Source organism: Euprymna scolopes, chromosome 6, assembly GCF_053919585.1.
Source record: "Euprymna scolopes isolate OS-2025 chromosome 6, ASM5391958v1, whole genome shotgun sequence".
NCBI lineage: Eukaryota > Metazoa > Mollusca > Cephalopoda > Sepiida > Sepiolidae > Euprymna > Euprymna scolopes.
The window spans coordinates 174,365,990-174,387,654 of record NC_136487.1 but is presented as its reverse complement, the minus strand read 5'-3'; the positions used below and the strand labels follow the sequence as shown (position 1 = coordinate 174,387,654).

Below are 21,665 nucleotides of genomic sequence, written 5' to 3'. Positions count from 1 at the left end.
TGGACTCATTAGCTGATGCTTGGTGACATGTCGTTAAAAAGAAAAGCCGAGGATTATCAAAATATATTTTATTTTTTCAATGTCGGCGCATATGGCTGACTACTTTCAATGAGATGATCGGGTGCGTTCCGAGTCAGTGTTATCTAAACTGATATGATGCAAAACTCGAATTTGGCAATGAATGCAGTGCATAACTGAAGATTTCTCTTGAGGCATTCAGAAGAATATATTTCACGAGTAGAAAGTATATAATTTGTTGTAAGTTTTATTTTCATATTGTCAGCCTTACTTATATCTCGCACTTTTTAGTTTAAAAATAAATTGTTGAAACTGAAGATTTTGACAAGAAAAAAAAAACAACCCAGAAAATTACAGTGGCAATAAGCTTGTTCGGTGCATTTTAGACAATCGTTATTGAAAACTTCACGAATAACATGAAGAATCCTGTAGAAATTGAGGATATTTATTGTAATTGAACTACAATTTCACACAACCCTCATTGGCCAGTTAAAAAGATATTAAATATTGTTTAGCATTCGCCTGTATGAGGTATGCAAATTGTCTGAGACAATATAGTGGTACGAAACCGGAAATCGGCAATGAAAACCATGCATCACTAGAGACTTCACAATATACACTTGCCACTTTATGGGAGATAGTGCACATTGCATTCGGCGTAATTGAAGAGGCGCCATTCGTTTTGAGTTTCGATTGCGATACTATTGTTATGTTATTAGCTTCCCGGAAAATACCAGTTAGTCTTGCTGATAGTTATTGTTGTTTATTCGTATGGTTTGATGGTTTTAGTCGTCTCAGTCGGGCATCATTTAAGATTTTCTCTTAATTTTATTTGAGTTATCCCTACCATTTGTATATTACTTTAGTTTGAAATACCTTTTTTCGCCGACTTGACAAGCTTAATTTTGAAATGACAGACTTATTGATCTGTCATGATAGAAACGTATGCTTGCCACCCCCGTGACTTTGGCCGGGAGGGCAACAAGGAAAAAAACACTTCAAGACCCAGGTACAAGTTCTATCACACATACACAGTGCCACGCTGCCTAATACCCACATTATCTTATATCCTGCACGTATATTCACGCTAACAAATATATAGACGCACACGTGTCTTATGCACTAAAAATTCTTAACCAATTCTCTATCGATTATTATCCAAAAAACGGTCATGATTTCCAAAGTTTAAAAAATATCTCTTGGCTACCAACCACTAGAATCGAAACTAAAACGTTTAGCTTTCAAGCTTAAGTCGTTATTTTGCTCTCCAGAGATCCAACGAATCATCTAATAAGAAACCAAGAATATGCAAATTAGTTAAATTTGATTTAGTTGCTCGCATATCTATGACTGAGTATATTAAGAAGTTAATTTTAATAATTTTTAAATAGAAGAAATCGCAATGTCAGTGCGGCGAAAAACTCAACTTTATATAGATATCGATTTATTTTTCATTTGAATATCGATATGTTAAAAATTGATTTCATTCCGTTAAAGTGATTCAGTTATTGTGTCACGAGTTCATTCACCTTTGTTATTTGATATTTGTTATAAATGATGAACTTTAATGATTGTTCCGATGTTTGTGATTATAAAACCATAAAAGGTTATCGTCTCAAATTTCGAACCATTGCATAATTTTCTTTGATGTATTCACTTAAAGCAAACAAAATTTATACTGAAATTTAATTAATGTTTTTCAATAAAACTGATTTCAATATTTTAAATCTCAGAATTTTAACAAAGAGTAATTTTTAAAGATTTTAATGACGCACATTTTAGTACCTGACTTGAAATGAGTTAATCTTTTAGGTATTTATGAAACAGAGAATCGTACTGAAATAATAAGGTTATTATTTAGATAGCCATTCTTAACATGGTAAAGGCTCTTTAAAAAAGAAAACTATTCTGTATTTTTACTTAACAATTTAATAAACAAAAAAATACCTGAAAGATTAAAGTTAACTTGAAAATCCTTTGTAAAATATAGCACGGTTCATATATCGTATATATATCGTATTTTGGTGTATGATGATGATGATGATGATGAAGAAGAAGAAGAAGAAGAAGAAGAAGAAGAAAAAAAAGAAGAAATTATAATATTTTAATATATCCACAACGAAATCGTAGATATAGGTAGACTCTGGATAACTGAATCGAAAAAACCGAAGTCGAAACAAAAATATAAATTGTCTAACGTAATGCTGTTTTCGGTGAATCAAGGAAGCCAAGATAAAAATATTTGAAGCAGGAGTAAGCTTTCTTCAAGCAAAGTCTCCCGACACTGTCAGACTAAAACCAAATATCATAAAAAAATCACGATACAGATTATTACCAAAAAGTTTTCTTATTTAAAAAGCAAAAAACAAAAAAAAAACAACAACAAAAAAACAAAACAAAAACAAACAAAAAAAAACAAACAAAAAATATTCTGTATTGGATACGTTTATATATGATATTTGATTTAAGTTTGACAGGCCCGCAGCAAGCGTTGAGTGACTTTGCTTGAAGAAAGTCCGAAAGTAATTACAGAAAACTCCATTAGCGTAATTGCTGCCGTTGTTAACAACAGCAACAAGATGCTGTGGTTGCTGCTGCTGCTGCTGATGAAAAACACATTGACAGAAGGTTCGGTTGGCCCTACACAAAACGGAAGATGGAAAGACCGAGACGTGAAAGCATATATGATATTTATTAATTAATTAAGATATTGGGAGTGGGGACTTATGAGCTGCGGTATTACTACTATGAGAAGATCCCTATTCGTTTTTTACATTTTATTTAAAGCGTAGCCTCCAAAGTATTTGCAGTTTATAGCCGATTCTACTTTTACATTTAATAGTTTTTCACGGTCCTTAAAACTTCATGTTTCTTTGCTAAGCAGTAACAGAAATGAGGATATAATATTATTTCAGATCAAACCGAGAACTTTGGCCAATAAACAACCGCCTGGTTGAAATAATACCAATATCTCCCTCGCTGCGACAGCTTGAGAACACGGGGTCGTACTTCCCCTCTCTTCCTTCAACCCTTACCTCTACTCCCTTTCTACTGATCACATTCACAAAGTATACACCCACTTTTTTCAGATCGTAAACAACAACAACAACCGAATATATTTTATAAAAACGAATGTAATCTTGACTCTCCTTTCAATATCGCCCCTTTTTTGGTTTGAGGAAGTGGTCTTTTTGAATTAGAATTCCACTGAAACATGTATCCACATATGTAACCTAGAATGTTTGTATAATAAACGAAATATTATATATATATATATATATATATATATATATATATATATATATATATATATGTATGTATTTATGTATATGTTTGTACGTATTTAATGGTTGTATAGTTTGGTTTCCGAGGTGTAGATCCACGGAAACCCCGATGATTATTAAAATCTGCTCAAAGTATGTTTATGATGCAAACATTATTTGTTACATATGTGCATATATGATTCAGTGGAATCTCAATTTAATGAGACCCATCTCATCAAATTGAAAAAAAAAACGAAGCGACCATATATTCATATAATAATTCTGATTTCGTTTATTAACGTATTCCTGAAAAGAGATGGGATTCATTTCCCAAGTATTTCCCTCTATCCCGGTTTCAAACCAAGAGTTTCAAAGATCAAAGTTTTTCCTAAGGATGTTGGTGGTACCTACAATAGCAGAGGTCTTAAGGCTGCCTAAAACATCGGGGATTCGTAGTTTTTTCAATTGTCTTTCCAGACGACTTGATACTACTCATAGCGTACCTACTACGATCGGGATTTTTTGGGTTTTATCTCAAAGGCCAATGGAGCATAATTGCTCCACTTCTCGTTCTCCTTCTCTCTCACTGAAAAGTCTACAATCTGCCAATTTTTTGAGACTTTGTCAATAACGACCAAATTCGGACGATTATGTTCCAATTGCTTGGTCGTTATGGCACGTTTTTGAAACACTCTCCAAACTGTATAAATGCATCTCTCTGTCTATCTATCTATCTATCTATCTATCTATCTATCTATCTATCTATCTATCTATCTATCTATCCCCCTTTCATTGTGTATTACATCTCTGAATTACATGTCACTGTCACATTAAAATGTACTTTGTCTCTCTCTATAATACGAACACAACAACAAATATAAAATATCCGTCATCTCTCTAAATAGATGTATGCCTAAAACTTTCGACAGAGGCAACGGATTTTCACGAGATCGGTATCGTGTTGAAGCTCGACCGTTCGGATGACAAATATCGAAAGCATTAATTCCTTCACCTTCAACTAGACACTTTTCTTCAGGGAGGGGTCGTTTTTTCTACCGATATTTTCGAAAGTCATCCCCTCTTTTCGATTGACTAGCCTTAATTTAAACCTTCGTCACTTCCGGTTTGGCGATGGGAGCAACGGCAAAGACATTCCATTTTTTTTCACGTTGTTTTCCTACTTCGTGGTACAAGTTCCAGCCTGCCTGCCTACTACTATTTTTTTTTTCTCAACTTACACCTCCAAACACCCGAGTAACGGCTCGTCTATGTTATAAATCTCACCTGTCTGTTTAAATGTATGTATGTATGTCTGCCTAAAAATTTCGACAGAGGCCACGGATTTTCACGAGATCAGTATCGTTTTGAAGCTCGACTCTTCGGACGACAAATATAAAAAAATTGGCTAAAAACATTAATTCCTTCACCCGTAACAAGGCTCTTTTTACAAGGAGGGTCGGTATTATTTTTTTTTTTCACTTTCTTTTCCGCCTTCGCGCAACGGGTTCGAGCCTGCCTGCCTGCCTACTACCACTTTTTTTTCACGTTCTTTTCCTCCTTCGCTGTTCGGGTTCGAGCCTGCCTGTCTATTACCACTTCTGTTTTTGCTTAACACCTACTTCTAAACACATGTATTTGCATTAGTGTTGTCAACAAGGATAGCCTTGATAGTGTTTTCACTGTTGAATTCATGCAAAACATCCATCACATGCTCTGCATGAACAACACCTGTTGCACCACTGTTAGGAAGAACTCTGTGTGCCAGATATTTACTTTCATATGGTGTCTCTATTGTAAAAGTTAAATGGTGTTCTGGTCCCTTAGTTTTTTTTTCGTAGTCTTCTACCCATTTTCCTCCACAATTTCTTTATAAAACAATGTACATACAACTTCTAAATATATATATATATATATATATATATATATATATATATATATATATATACATATATATACATATATATACATATATATATATATACATGTACATATATATATATATATATATATATATATATATATATATATATATATATATATATATATATATATATATATATATATATATATATATATATATATATATATATATATATATATATATATATATATATATATATATATATATATATATATATATATATATATATATATATATATATATATATATATATATATATATATATATATATATATATATATATATATATATATATATATATATATATATATATATATATATATATATATATATATATGGAAGTTTTATTTGTTGGGTAATTATACGAAATCACCGGTTGAAATTACGACCGAATGCGTGTTTATGTTCACTGTTTATTTTTTTAATAAACTTTTGAATTATCTCTGCACCTTACTTTCTCTTTAAATATCGCTCAAATATTTTATTAAAATAGACTTAAATATAAAAATAAATATAAAAAATACAACGTATATAATTATTCTGAATTGTTTTTATCCTAAAAAGATAGTGTTTACTCATTAAAAAAAACTTTACTGCGTGCGTGTTCGTGTTTATATTTTTAATAAACTGTTGAATTATCTCGGCACCTAAGTTTAAATGACAACTCCTTTATTCTAAATTACAATAATATATATATATATATATATATATATATATATATATATATATATAGAGAGAGAGAGAGAGAGAGAGAGAGAGAGAAAGAGAGAGAGAATAAATAATAAATGACAAAAAGTTATATTCCAAAATTCATGATGTTGATCATATAATTTGTTCCTTTAATTAAGTTGATTTATAAAATTCTTTAGAGTATCTGTTTCGTAGCACAAAATCAATCACTTAATGATTATATCAATCAGTGAATCCATTATGCCCTTTACTCATCAGAAGAAATAGCAACAATCAATCCGTCAAAAAGAATTGAAATGTGATTTGAAATGGTAAAAATCCGAAAATTGGAAGAGAAGCTGCAGACACCTTTATATTTTTCCATTACGCCATATTGAATTTTTACCAAAGTCATTAAACCCAACTATTCGTACTAACAATTTTAATCAATTCATGAACCTTTTACTAAAATGTTCTATTTAATAAATATTAAATTTATTAATTCTAAGTTGTGTATATATGTTACGTGGTGGGTTATTATTAGAAGTACCAAATACGGCGTATATGTTTTATACTGGTGGTATTAAGATGACGTATATTCTGTATTATTGTTGTTGTTGTTCGTTTTAGGAGAGTCTTAGTGAGAGATTAGAGTCTTAGAAGTGTTCATGTGTTGAGTGTTCATATGTCTTAAGATGTTCATGTTGTAAGAGATAGCATATTGGAGACATAAATTGGGTATATATAAAGAGAGACAGTTCTTATATATAATTGGAGACATAAACACGCATATATAAAGAGAGAGAGAGAGAGACAATTCTGTACGAACGGGAGTGTTTCTATAAATATTGATACATATATTTCTTACCTATTTTTGAGATGATGATTTTCACAAAGTTCTTATAATATAAATGGACAATACCTTTTCTGTTGAATTACAACACGAAGACGCAGATACACAAAGATGATGACGTCCTTTATTTAATGACCGGTCCATGATTTCGCTTGAGGAATTCAAAGTTTCTTTACATGACCTTTTCTTCTCTAACCTTTCGTTTCCAAGGTTTGAAGTCAGCAGCCGTCTCTGACCTCTCTCTCGGCTCTTTCTCCCCCGACTCCTCTCCTCTTCTCTCCGACTGCATCTAAAAACTCTACCTATATTGAGAACACGTCACATCATCGCATGATTAAACATGTGCTCATAAAGCACGTTGGATGACATGCGTCACGTTGCCAAACTTGACACAACCCCGAGTTCAGTAACCTATTTTTCAAATAACATATTTACAAAATATATTTACAATTTCAATTGACGATTAAATTCCTTATTTTTATTTTCACATAAACAAATTTCATCATTACATTCCTTTTCCATATACAGATATGTAAGCTAAACAATTGCAATTCCTTATTTCAATAACATTCTGTATTTATTTTAACTTACGATTGGAATTTTCAATTCCAAATCTAGATTTGCAAGTTTAAATCCTTGACTATCCTATTTCATATTTACATTTAAATAATTCCCTATTTTTTTACTTACATGAAAAGGGGACAACCCTTTATCATGTAACACACATACTTATGAAAATAATATTTAATATCAACAAACTATAAACTATTATACATGTTTGTATATACTAAACTAAACTAAGCTAAAAAATTACATTGAGCTTCTTAAATAAGGATTGATATATAATAAGAAAATATATTTATATATGTATACATAATAAATGACATCTCCTATATTCTAAAATACAAGATGTTGACCATCTTACAATTTATTCCCCAAAGTGACATGCATAATTCTTGTCCATATGCATTTAGTTTTTCCTTTAATGAAATCATAGGTTTTTTTCTGATGAGTTAAGGGGAGAATAAATTAATTGATTGATATAATAATTAAATGAATGATTTTGCGCTACGAAACCGGTGCTGTCAGGAATTTTATATGTACACATACTTAAAAGAATAAATTCTAAGATGGTCAACATCTTGAAATTTTGAACATAGGCATTTGTCATTTATTTTTATATGCTCTGTAATTACATTGAGCTTCATAAATAAAAGGATTGGTATAAATAAAAGGTGACATATAATTGAAAAAGAATATTTCCACACACACATACACGCACATAGATATATCTGTGTGCGTGTGTGTGTGTGTGTGTGTGTGTGTGTGTGCCATTGATGAGAAAAAGCCTTCGATGAGTACAAAGGAAAAGAGCAAAAAAAAAAAAGAAAAAAACAAACAAAAAACAAAAACAACAAAAAACAAACAAACCTACTATTACTAAGGCGTCTACGCCGAAAATTCAGAAACTTAAAATATATATTTTATTAAATTTTAGAGAAAAACATGCTTTCTAAATTCAAATGATTATTTTACAGACCCCCCCCCCACACACACACATACGCGCGCGCGCAAATGCACGCGCAAATGCACGCGCGCACACACACACACACACGCACGCGCACATACACACACGCACACACACACGCACACGCTCGCACACACACACGCATGCACACGCATACACATATATCTATTATAGAAGACAATTTCATAAAATAGTACACCGAGACATGCAACACACACACAAACACACACACATGTAAACAAGCACAGACACGCACACGCACACACGTGCACACATTAACTGCTAATGCAGTATTTATTGGAAATTGTTATTTGAATTTATCTTTCATTTTCTTTCGCAGCTTTTCGTTTCCTGTCTAACCTGAACACAAACAAAATGATTGAAACATTTGAAAACGAAGTCAACCAATTAATGGAACAGACACTTACCCTAAAAGAAATGAGGTAAGAATTGCTGCGCGGTTTTCCACTGATTTCATTAAAAAATAAAAAATGGCCGAAGCTTATTTTACTATTCGTGTTATTTCATCATTTGGCGCCATTAAGAATCATTTACTTCGCGTTTCTTTCTTTTATAGATGACTAAAAGATGTACCCGGCGTTGCCCGGTATTAAACGTAACGTTAAATTCTTTACAAAAATGAAGTAAAAAAAAGAACGGAAAGAAACTGACACATGTGCATGTGAGGTTTATGATTTTTAGTTCTTGTAAGTAAATAAAAATGATACTCGCGCTAAGATCGAAACTAAAACCTAAAGACAGTGAGTTAAGTACGTTACCCATTAGATCAGCTTGCCACAATCTTTTAAGAATTTTTTTAAACCCCGTGAAACAGTTGACAACTATATAAAAATCTGATAACCCCACCCAAGTACCACTTTTTTAATTTGATCCCTTAGCAGCCCTTTTTTCGGGTGAAAACCGATGAAAAAATTTCCGTATGTCTGAATACCCTACATACCAAATTTCAAGCCTGTCGATCAAAACGTCGTTAAGTGTATAGGTTGAAAAGTGTCCTCACACACACATTCTCACTTTTATAGATATATAAAGATGCGACAAAAGAAAGCACATATTAGGTGGCTGTTGTGATGTAGATAATAACACGGAATGACACACTGTGTGTGTAAAGTTCAAATCCAATCGGTTCCGTTACTCGATATATCCTAGCCATCTTAACGTGGTAAGAACTTCATTCTAGAAACAATCGGCGAAACGTAATAAAAGCATCACGGAATTAAGCCAGTCAAAAGTGTCGTGCTGATTCATAAAAGATACAGTTCGTAGCAACCAAAACAGTTATGATCAGTCAGTCCAGGGACGAACAGCAAACACCGTAGATCTGTGGATCGGATCTAGGTTCGATGTTTTTAGCTGAACTCTTGGGCATCTTCCCCAACATTGGATTTGTTCTTGACACGCAACGTGGCCAAACTAACAAAGTCTCCTCTTTAAAAGAGATTGATGAGTGTGTCTCAACTTGGGTATGAAATGCTGCCAGCGGAACCGCAGAATTCGGCGGAAGTAGTATAGGTCGAACACTTCTAACCTTTTGAGATCTACAGCTCTGATTGGTCAAGTTTCACAACCAATGCTTGATAGATCCAAACTTTCGTGCCTATAGGTGGAGAGTACAGATGGGTCTGCAGGCAATCGAAAGCGTTTCAGATGTTATTGATTCGGGCGTCGATATCATTGTACCCTTGACAAACATTAAGCCTAAGTATATGAAGTGATCGACCGCCTTTAGGGTTTTCGGTTGGAGTTCTCAGTGGATAAAAATCCCGCGGAGAAAATTTTCCTTTTCGAAGCAGTCACCATCATACGGATCTTAGATCCAAACTGTTGTATTTTGCCTATGGCTGGTTGGATCAGTTTTATATTTTTAACAAACACCTTGTTTGTCTCTCTGTGTACGAAACGGTCTCTACCAAACTATTTTATCAATTCTTGGTCCACAGACTTGAACCTTGATATATAGTGAATTTGCAACTGAAACAAATTCTATTTGTCTTTTAGGCCGGGAAATAGTTTAAGGAATACAAAATTGAAAAAAAAACAAAACAAAACAACAAAAAACAAAAAACAAACAAAAAAAAACAAAAAAAACAAAAGAACAAAAGAACAAAAAACAAAAAACAAACAAAAAAAAAAAACAAAAACAAAAGAACAAAAAACAAAAACAAAACAAAAACAAAAATAAAAACTGGAACTTGGCAGGCATAAGTCGACTAAATGTATTACTTCTCGCATACGAAAATATACATTTGTACTTGTAACAACGTTATTTTTAAGTTTTCATATGCGCACGAACTTAGCTCAGATGGTAACAAATAATGTTGGCTTCAATTCCAGCTAATGGAACTCAAGTCATATTTTTAACTACTATATATTGGGTACAATATAATAATTAACAGAGAATTAGCTATATCATAAATAAATACTAAATCTGTATGAATAAAAATATCTTATTTAAGCGTATTTTACGAACGGGCAACGCGGGTGTCTTGCTAGTTTTTTTTTTCTTTAAATATTTTTCATTTTTTTAAAATTTTTCATTAAAAAGAGTCTTTATTTTTGTTTGTTATGTTTTTTGTACTATTTTATCACATTTTCTTGCTTGTACTTATGTTGTTTATATATATTTTTTATTGTTTTATTGCGCATCTATGGTCTATTGCAAAATTAATTTAGCCTGTTAACTGAAGAGGCGACTACATCGATTTTCTTGCCCTTGTGTCATACTTGGACGATGACTTTTCATTTTGCTATTTTTTATAGCATCGCTTCTTTATACACATTTGAATTGCTAAAGATGAATGAATAGATATATAAAACATAAACAATGATATATAACATGAGATGAATGACGCATGCACACATTAATTAATGCTATATAACATGAGATGAATGACGCATGCACACATTAATTAATGATATATAACATGAGATGAATGACGCATGCACACATTAATTAATGATATATAACATGAGATGAATGACGCATGCACACATTAATTAATGATATATAACATGAGATGAATGACGCATGCACACATTCATTAATGATATATAACATGAGATGAATGACGCATGCACACATTAATTAATGATATATAACATGAGATGAATGACGCATGCACACATTGATTAATGATATATAACATGAGATGAATGACGCATGCACACATTAATTAATGATATATAACATGAGATGAATGACGCATGCACACATTAATTAATGATATATAACATGAGATGAATGACGCATGCACACATTAATTAATGATATATAACATGATCTAAAGGGACCTGTGGAAATTCCACAGCGCACTCATTCATATGTAATATATTGATGTTGGCTCCCTATGGATGTTTAGCATAAATGAAGACGCCATGATATTATTGTAGCTCGTTTGTTAAAACTGCAAAAGTATTTATCTAAGCTAGCAGGGACGCCCAGCGTAGCTCGGCCATAAAATGCGCTTAAATATTTATTTAAAAAAAATTATATTTTCACCTCAAACAAGACACATTGCCACTTTGATGTAGGGGGCTACTATCAGGGACCTAAGCTACAGGGGTACTATGTAGGGAGTTGGACAGCAAGAATTCGGTTCACGTTACACTTGAACTTCTGCATGTCAGTACAGTTAGGGAAGCAGGGACACGGAAGGGAATTCCAAAGCCTAGCAGTTTTGGGGAAGAAACTACTTGAGTAGAAAGATCTCTTACATCTAGAGATCTCTACTGTGTAGGGGTGGGGCTTTTCTGCTTGTCAGGTTTGTCGACGGTATTCTCGTCGAGGGGGTACAAGTACTTGCAGTTCGTCGGAGCATTCATTATTAAAATACTTGTAGAACAGGCAGAGGGATGCAACATTTCGTCGGTTGGACAGAGGCTGAAGCTTAGATGACAGTTCAGAACCTATATACTTTAATTTCTGCAGATTTCTTATATATTATTATAGAGTCAATTTTTTTTTATCGATTATTATATATTATGAAGTTGTGATTTAAAAAATAAAAATAATATCCAAATGATTTGGGTACATCAGCTATAATCGAAACCGAAACCAAAACTAATGAAGAATTCTTGGTAAAATTCTCCATTACAAGAAATGGAAGGTCATAACCATTAAACAACAGTCACTCGGAAGAAAAAAGATGTAAGCGTGACACAAAAAATAACACACACGTTATCGTATTAATATGAAGACGTATCTTTTAAGCTTATTAACAACAGACAAAAGTTATAGCCCGTTGACTTAAAATTAGTGCTTTATGTCAGAGTTCTAGAGTAAATGTAATATCTATTAATATCTAATTGTGCACCGAACGGATACCATAATACTTAGCCCGTTGCACCTTATAACAAAGTCCCATACAAATTTTCAACCAGATTGGGTCATGGGATAAGTATATATATGAAAATCGGAATATGTGCCGCATTATGTGTCCGAATGTCTTGGAGAGATTTGTAGAATGTTGCAATGTTGAAGAAGCACATTTTGAGCAACTGAGAGATGAAACGATTAATGCTGAAAACATGCTAACGATTTCAATATGCTTACACGTATAACGAATAAGTATAACGAACCCCCCGCTGTTCTAGTGCTTAATTTTTAAATAGTCTACGTAATAAGTGTCAATTTAGTTTTCGGCTGCCATGTATAAGATGCAATATTACACAATATATGTATTTATATACAATTATAAAACCGTGGACCTTGCTTACATTTTGTCTTCGACGATCGGGCGATTCCAGCTTAAAAAATCAAACAAATGAATATATATATATATATATATATATATATATATATATATATATATATATATATATATATGTGTGTGTGTGTGTGTATGTGTTACAGGGAAATGATGTCCCTTTCCATGTAACTAAGAAGAGTATTAGATAGGTGAAAATGAGATTAGGATAAGCCGAGACTCGAACCTTGTAAGCAAGGTTAAGAATTAGAATGTTAGAATTTAGTCTATTGTTAAATTCTATTAGAATAGTTAGATATCGTTTATATCGTAAAACGAATTGATTGTTCATTCTTTTAGAAAACTGAATATTAAAAATGTCAGCTAAAGAATGAACAATACAAATTAAAAATATATTGTTAAAAAATAGATTAGAATTATATGTTGAGAATTCCTTTGTTTTTAAAAGTGTGTTTGGAAAAACATGCACAGTCACGTGAATTGGTCACGTTTGGGAAACACACTTCTGACGTCATAGACGAAGGGGGATTCTCAATATAAGAGTTAGTCAGATCAAGGGAGTCAGCAGAAGAGTGGAGTCGAGAGCAGTTAAGTTGGGTTTAGTTGGAGTCAGTCTTTTAGAAGCGAAAAGAAAGAACATTAAACTATGTAGATCCAAAATTTGAATTCCTGACGTCATCAGCATTCGACCGGTCCAATAAATAAAGAATCATCATTGTGTTTTTCTAAAACTTGTCATGTGTCATCATTCAACAGTCAAAATGTAATGTGTTAATCATCTATAATGAACATTGTGTAACCCTTACAAGATTATGTATCCCCCCTCCTCTGTGTTAAGAACTTGTATACATCTCCAGTCAGTATCTATATGAAGTCCCAAGCATCACAGAACGGTATAAAAGTCTTCTCCTTCTCATCACTATCGTTATATTCCTTATATATGTGCCCCAATATGAATCACCCTGTCATCATCATTAACATGTCATCAGCAATACAACATATATATATATATATATATATATATATATATATATATATATACTAGCAAATGTACCCGTCGTTGACTGGGTTCAAAAACAGCCTACAGAAAATGGACCCTGATTTATGGGAGTATGATAGGTTATGAAAAGGAAGGGTTGTAAAGAGATAGCTTTGAATTTGGAGATATCAAAACCAAAGCAAAATATGATGAAAGTAAAAATAAAATAGATAAACCCCATAATTTATTATACCATACCTGTTCACACTGAAACAATTATCACAATATTCTGTGGATCTATATTAAAGAACTTTGTTAAACTTTGTGACATATTTCCATTCTATGGAGGTCAGGCGCGAACTAACACCGCCATAATTTTATTATACCATATTTCTTCAAACTGAAACATAATTATCAAAGTATGCTTACGCAGATAGATATGAAAAGTATTTATTAAAGTTTGTGCCTATTTCCATTCTATGGAAGCCAGGTGCGAACGCAGACCCCACAATTTTATTATACCATCCCTATTTAAGTTAAAACATACTTATCAAAGTATTATTATGTACATCTATATCAAAAACCCTTGTAAACGTTTATTTTTTAAATTTTTTCATTTTTCATTTGCATACTTTGTGAATCAGGCGCGAACGCAGACCCCACAAATTTAATGAACCACCGTCCTGCCAGATCAAACATACCCATTCCTGTGTCTCAATACATCTTCTATCATTATATGTGATCAGTTTTCTATAATAGTCAACCATATAGGAGCCTGTTCGTGACCAGACAAACACACACACACACATTCAGCTTTATATTATAGATATATAGTCTTATTTATAGTATTACGAATTTTACTGAATATTCCGTAATAAGTTTTAAGTTAAAATGATATGACTTAAACTGTAAGCTACAAAATTACCATATTTCATAGTTGAGCATTCATATATAGTTTTAACAAAATCAAGACATAAAGGAATGGATTGATAGCAACGAATAGTGTATTTCATCGTTAGTTACAATTGTTTCAACACTATTCGGACAATTGAAACATTATGTCGTTTGAATATATATATATATATATATATATATATATATATATATATATATACTGTGTGTGCAAATATATATATATATATGTGTGTGTGCTTGATTGTTTCGACGATCGGCCGATTTCATAGAAAAAAGGATGACAACTATATATATATATATATATATATATATATATACATATATATATATGGATCAGAGGGTAAGGAATGAGGGTTGTTTCGATTCTAGCTGATGGCACTACTATCATATCATATTTTTAGTTTTGATTTCACTGCTTTATATTAGGTTTAATATAATAATCGATAGAGAATTTTCTCTATAATAAATACGTAATCTGCATAAATTATAATATTATATTAAAGCGTATTTTACGACCGGGCAACGCCGGGCGGCCTGCTAGTTTATATAAATCTATAGCATTAATAAGAAGATGATGTTATTAAGTGATTTCGAACTTGTTATAATTAATCGTTACGAAAATATTTTGGTTGTTTATCATTAAGTATTCTGGTAAATAAATTGTTTCATTAAAAACTTTTTTTTTGCAGATTTGTTCGTGAATTGGCCAAAAACTTTTCGACAATTCTTCGTGAAGAATTCGAAAAAGTTCTTTTCACGGTAACGGAGTCGGGTAACCGGAATCGTCAAGTGAGTAATATTGCGATTTCTTTTTTTTTTTATTCAATTTTTTTTTATTCAAACACTACCGCTACTCAGGTGTTGACGAATGACGAAACTCTTTTTTGTCGGAATGAGATATGGCTAGACTCGATCTTTAGAAGGTCCATCTTCTCAAGCATTACCCTATTTTTAAGAAGTGATTGTTTTTTATGGAAATCGTTCCAGACAAAGAATGAAGCCACTTGATGTAAGGAGCTAAACATGACTACTTCAAAGTAAAAAAACTAACTACCGATAAGTGTTAGATGAATAGAGAACAGCAATTTTTCCACCTTTGTCAGAAACATTTCTCACGAGGACTAAAGGACAAGAGTTACGAAACTGCTGAAAGTAAACCAAAGTCCACTTTCTATTCAAATTTATAGATGATCGCCAAAGGCGCCCTTACCAGATAATGCCGACGGTACTGATAGCAAGTATTCTTGTAAGCAATTGTAATTGCCCCCTCCTTCGCATCGAGGAACTGCTTCTTTTCGGTCTTGTGTCGCATCTTTCTGCAATGGAAAGTGAACCAATTCCCTGTTTAAGATTCCAGCATTAGAATCAAATGGTTTCCATTGACGATTCGAAAGAAATAAATGGACTTAACTGAATACATTTTCTTCCCATGTTCGAATTAATTTGGCGTCCGAAACCACATAATAAGTAAATGAAGGAAATAAGTTCCGATAATCTATTATGAATACGTTGGTTTCCTGACATACGCGTTCGCGTAAGTTACATCGTTATTAAATAAACGGCTTGGAGGTGCAAGGTCCGCATTCTTCCTTCTCAGCCGATTTATGTGTTCCTGACGGAAAATACGCTTTGACACGAAGAGACGTATGGTGAGGACCATCCTTCTCCATGGCTGCGAAATAGAGCCTTAGAGCGGTAGATCTGCACAAACTGGAAGTATTCGACAACGAATGTCTTTGCAACAAGCTGCGTTGCAGCTGTGGAGATCGTGTCCCGGTTTTTATTCTACGCCGAAGACTATACCTACGTCCCCTACCCTCTGCACTTCTTCAACGAAATCTCCGGTTGTTTGGGCATGTAGTTCGTCGAACAGAGGGAGAGCGCATTCGCAAGGTCCCCTTCCTCCCATCTCTGCCTGAATGGTGCAAACGTGTCGGTGAGCAGCTGAAGACATGGAACTTAACAATTAAGGAATATATTATCGGTTCCACAAATGAAATCGGGCCTGCAACCTGGCCCAAGATCGACGAAATTGAACTGCGAGGGCTCGAGACAAAGTTCGTGCTTAGGTGGAATCCGGCTCAATCCAACCATTGCAAGTATGACTGCATATAATTAAACCGTTAATTATTCTGGAAAATAGCAAACGTTTAAAAATGCCACAAAAAGTAGAATTTATAAGCCATTTTAAATCTAATTTTTATTTGAATTGAAATTTGGTTCTCCATTAAAATCTAACAAGCAACAAGCAGTTTTTGCGTTTTTTTTAATTTTTAATTTAAAATATTATTTACTAGCGGGGGTACCCGGCGTTGCCCGAGTGTTTGTTTCCGGGACGGGGGGGAGTTTTAAAAAATGTTATGGTAGGTAAGTAGGAAGGATCAAACCCGGAGTCATGAGTAAAAGTAGGAAAATAAAGTGTGAAAAAAAAACAAAAAAAAAACAAAAAAAACATCTGCAACGTTAACAGTTCGGCCACCAAGAAAAGTTCATTCCAGTTGTTTAGGAAAAAAAAAAAAACAAAAAACAAAAAAAAACGACTACGTGAAAATATAATGTGAATTGTCCAGCACGCTAACCACTACGCCACAGAGCACTGCAGCTTAGTTTAGTGATTTTAAATAACTTCATATGAAAGAACTACGAAGCCAAACCGGTGTTCTCTTCTCAACTGTTCCCTGTGAACGATCCCCAAACGGTGTTAAGTGGTGGCAGGGGGAGGAGGAATTTATTAGAGAGAAAATATTTTACCACTTCCATTGATCTTAACCGATTTTAGCCGTGACTTCTCAACAGAAAAAGTATAGAAATCTAAGATTATCGAGGAATTTGAGAAATAATAAGCCTATAACACACCTCAGATATTGTTCTGCCGTTTGTGCATATTATATTTGCATGAAATATCTTGATTTTTAATCCTATTAAGGTCAAAATCCGACGTGAAAAAATGAGTTCATTTTATTTATATAGAGATTACGTGTTATCATAGAAGCCGCCCATCCCCCGTTTCATATTATGCTATCACATAATGCTTTTAACGGCCATGGGATATCGAAAATCTGATTTACGATTGGGATAAAGAACAAAAAAAATAATGAGCATGTCACGCTTCCTTAGTTGACTATATACACAAAAATGGCGACATTCTTAATAGTTTAAATTTGTATTATATATATATATATATATATATATATATATATATATATATATATATATATATATATATATATATTTCCATGTCATTGTGCATATATATATATATATATATATATATATATATATATATATATATATATATATATACTAGACTACTCGTGATCCGTTGGGTCAGTATGTTATATTAGCTATGGAATTCATGTATGAGCGTGACACTTGTGACGTAAATAAAATAGTTTTTTTTTGACATGACAGAAACATTTCTATGAAAGTATATTAAAATGAAAAAGAATATAGATCGTTCTGTTTATTATAATTGTCTATTTTTGAAAAAAAATTACAGTTACTGAATGATAAGTGGTTGGCCATACTTATAGTTACTAAATGTGCACTGAACAGATACCATAATACTTATTATAGTTAAATTCTAATTTTGATATATCTGCTTTTTTTTTACATCATTCATTTCTGTATTACGTTTAAGTTATTTTAAACCCCACTCTTCCCATGTTAAATAATAATTTCGAAATAATAACGTTAATATTTCAGTGCGAAAGTTATGCGCGCATGCGCAACCGGATTTCGTAAACCGGAAAGTGGGTTACATACATCATTACAAGATCATTTGAGTTATATATATATATATATATATATATATATATATATATATATTTAAAGTTTGTTAACGGTCTAGATTGTTATTTTAAAAACCATTCACCGTTAATTTTGAGTTAAGCTCAATGTGTCTATTTAATAGGGACAGAGCATATATAGTGCAAAGTTTTGTTGAAAATTCAAACACTCACGTTTACTTTTTTATAACCTTCGTTTATTTCCTGGATTTTTCCATTACAGATGTTTCATTAATGAGTGGCAATTTTACGATTTATGTTTCCGTAAAAATATTCTGTCTTCACCAACTTCTTCAGATGTTTATCCATTAGATTTTTACAACAAATGGTATATTTTTAACATGCGGACATCGTATTCGGGTAAAAAGATTTCCACAGCCATGCTGCCTCACTTCCTCCATCTTTTGGTGTTATGTAAAGATAGTTTTCCGTTTTAACCCGTACTTCCGTATTTTTATTTTTTATTTATTAATTATTTATTTTTGTTTTAATTTTCCTTGTTTTTCCTATTTGTTTTTTTCAATTATCATATAATTTTATATAATTTTATTCCTATATTTATGCGTGTTTATTTTAATATTGTTTTTTTTGCTTAGTGTTTGAATTCATATTATATTACCCGATGCAAGGGAGGTCACTCTCGTGGTAATTTTACGGAAACATAAATCATAAAATTGCCACTCATTAATGAAACAGCTGTAATGGAAAAATCCAGGAAATAAACGAAGGTTATAAAAAAGAAAACGTGAGTCTTTGAATTTTCAACAAAATTTTGCACTATATATATATATATATATATATATATATATATATATGTATGTATATATATATAACTACTTCATTTACTCACATAAATTTAATATACGAAAGTATAGATTTATGCGTAAACTTTAAGTATTTACTTCAAAAGTGCTCAATACGTAGGTAGAGCTAGTTAGTAATTTATAAAATATATATGGCGACTAAGCTACACTGAATATTCTGCGTTTCATCCACTAAACGCAGAATATTCAGTGTAGCTTAGTCGCCATATATATTTCATAAATTACTATGTATATATATATATATATATATATATATATATATATATATATATATATATATATATATATATATATATATATACGCAGCATAATCGCGTTAACACCCCGGTTCTCGTCAGATCACCGAAGTTAAGCAACGTTGAACCTGGTTAGTACCAGATGGGTGATCATTTGGGAATTCTAAGTGCTGTATGTGCTCTCCGCTTATCTCGGCATTTCTTTCCAGTCGTCCTGTACTTCACTTGCCACTGGTATTCAACAATTCCGGCTCAGTAGAGGTGTTGTTAGAGATTGCGCACCTCCTGCTACAAAAATGTCACACGCAAGCAACCCTCCGTGGGTATCCATAGTCTGTCTAAGACTGAGGGAGCCTGCTGTATATATATATATATATATATATATATATATATATATATATATATATATATGTCTGTGTGTGTATAGTATCTCTATATATATATGTATAGTATCTATATATATATGTATAGTATCTATATATATATGTATAGTATCTATATATATATGTATAGTATTTATCTCTCTATATATGTATATTATCGTTGCTTGGAACATATAACATGAAGAATATATTAAATAGGTTAAAAATCAACATTCAACGTAGATTGAAAGATTAAAAAAATCTTTCTTGTATTGTTTGACTTTAATGAAACAAATATAAAGTTTACATTTGTTTCATTATAATTTCATCTTTTCTAATACTGCTCTATCCTCCATATTGAGCACACATTTTATTGTATTAAAAATGACACTGCAACAAATTTCAGGTCTAAAGAATTATACGACACTATTTCGTTATGAGAAAAATATCCTGATACTAAACTGATCAATATTCCTCTAGATTATTATGTATTATGAATCATATTTTATTGTTGTGGTTTATGAATGAAACGAAAAAGAAAGAATTGTCAGTTTGAACAACATTTATACTCCTAACCATCTTGTGTTGAGTGTGACCCTTTCTTTTTTATAGTCTAGCAGTAATCTGCCAACATGCCAGAGGTCAGTTCAGTTTAAAACGTTTCGCCATCACTGAAGTATCCTCATGGAATCTCTCACTATGTTTATCGCTTGCATCAGTAAGATTCTCAATCAAATTCTCGAAAATGACAATCTTGCAAAAAAAGGTACCTAATTCGACAAAAGAAAGCCAGAAATGGATTTTCCATGCCATATAAAAATAGTCACAGATTTCCTGTGCTTTTTTTCAGTGCTGCATACCGTTATTTTATTTGTCTTGCAATCTTTTAGAGTGTTTCACAGTGTAATTATAAAACATTATGTTATAAAATTTGATACAGACAAATACACACAATCACATATACATGTATATAAACACACACACATAAAAGTACTGACGAAAATTTCAGTATTCATGAAAGGTGTTCTTTTCTCTTCCCTGCAACCTCTCTCCCACAGAAGGGACGTTGCGAGCCTGTCGTTGTTTTATCATTATTTCCATAGGAATTACTCGTCTGAGCTCCAGTCTTTGCCCCCTCGCCAATCTTTCACGATAAACACCCGTCTAGCTAAAACCACTATCAATAATTTCCCCCCACTCTTTATCTGTGCCTAAATCAAAACGTAGATTCCATGAACAAAGCTTCTTTCTTAGAAGTGCACGCCTGTTGAACTCTCTTCCGTTTTCCAGTTTCCCACCTGACTACAATTTGGATGTCTTCAAGTCCAACATAAACAAATTCCTCATAAACCGCCCCTTAAGTAAGACACTTTATCAGATCTCCATTACTAACGATTACTACGATACTATCCCATTGATTACTGTACATGCAATAACCCTTATCCTCGAGTGGCTTCCGGGCCTTGATAAGTGGTGACTTCCATGTAAAAAAATCACATATATTAATCTTTTAGTTAAAAAACGACCTTCACTTTCATTGGCCGTCCCTACATATATCATGTACGAAAGTGGAGACCATGAC

At 32.4% G+C, this 21,665-nt stretch overlaps 1 protein-coding gene across 1 annotated transcript in view; it reads left to right on the top strand.

Annotated features, from left to right (window-relative positions):
• Positions 1-21,665, top strand: part of LOC145278357 (uncharacterized) — a 72,078-nt gene that overhangs the window by 13,120 nt on the left and 37,293 nt on the right. The window contains exons 2-3 of the mRNA XM_080130648.1: positions 8,593-8,695; positions 15,563-15,662. Coding sequence (XP_079986774.1) covers positions 8,593-8,695; positions 15,563-15,662 — 203 coding nt within the window. The remainder of the gene's footprint in view (positions 1-8,592; positions 8,696-15,562; positions 15,663-21,665) is intronic.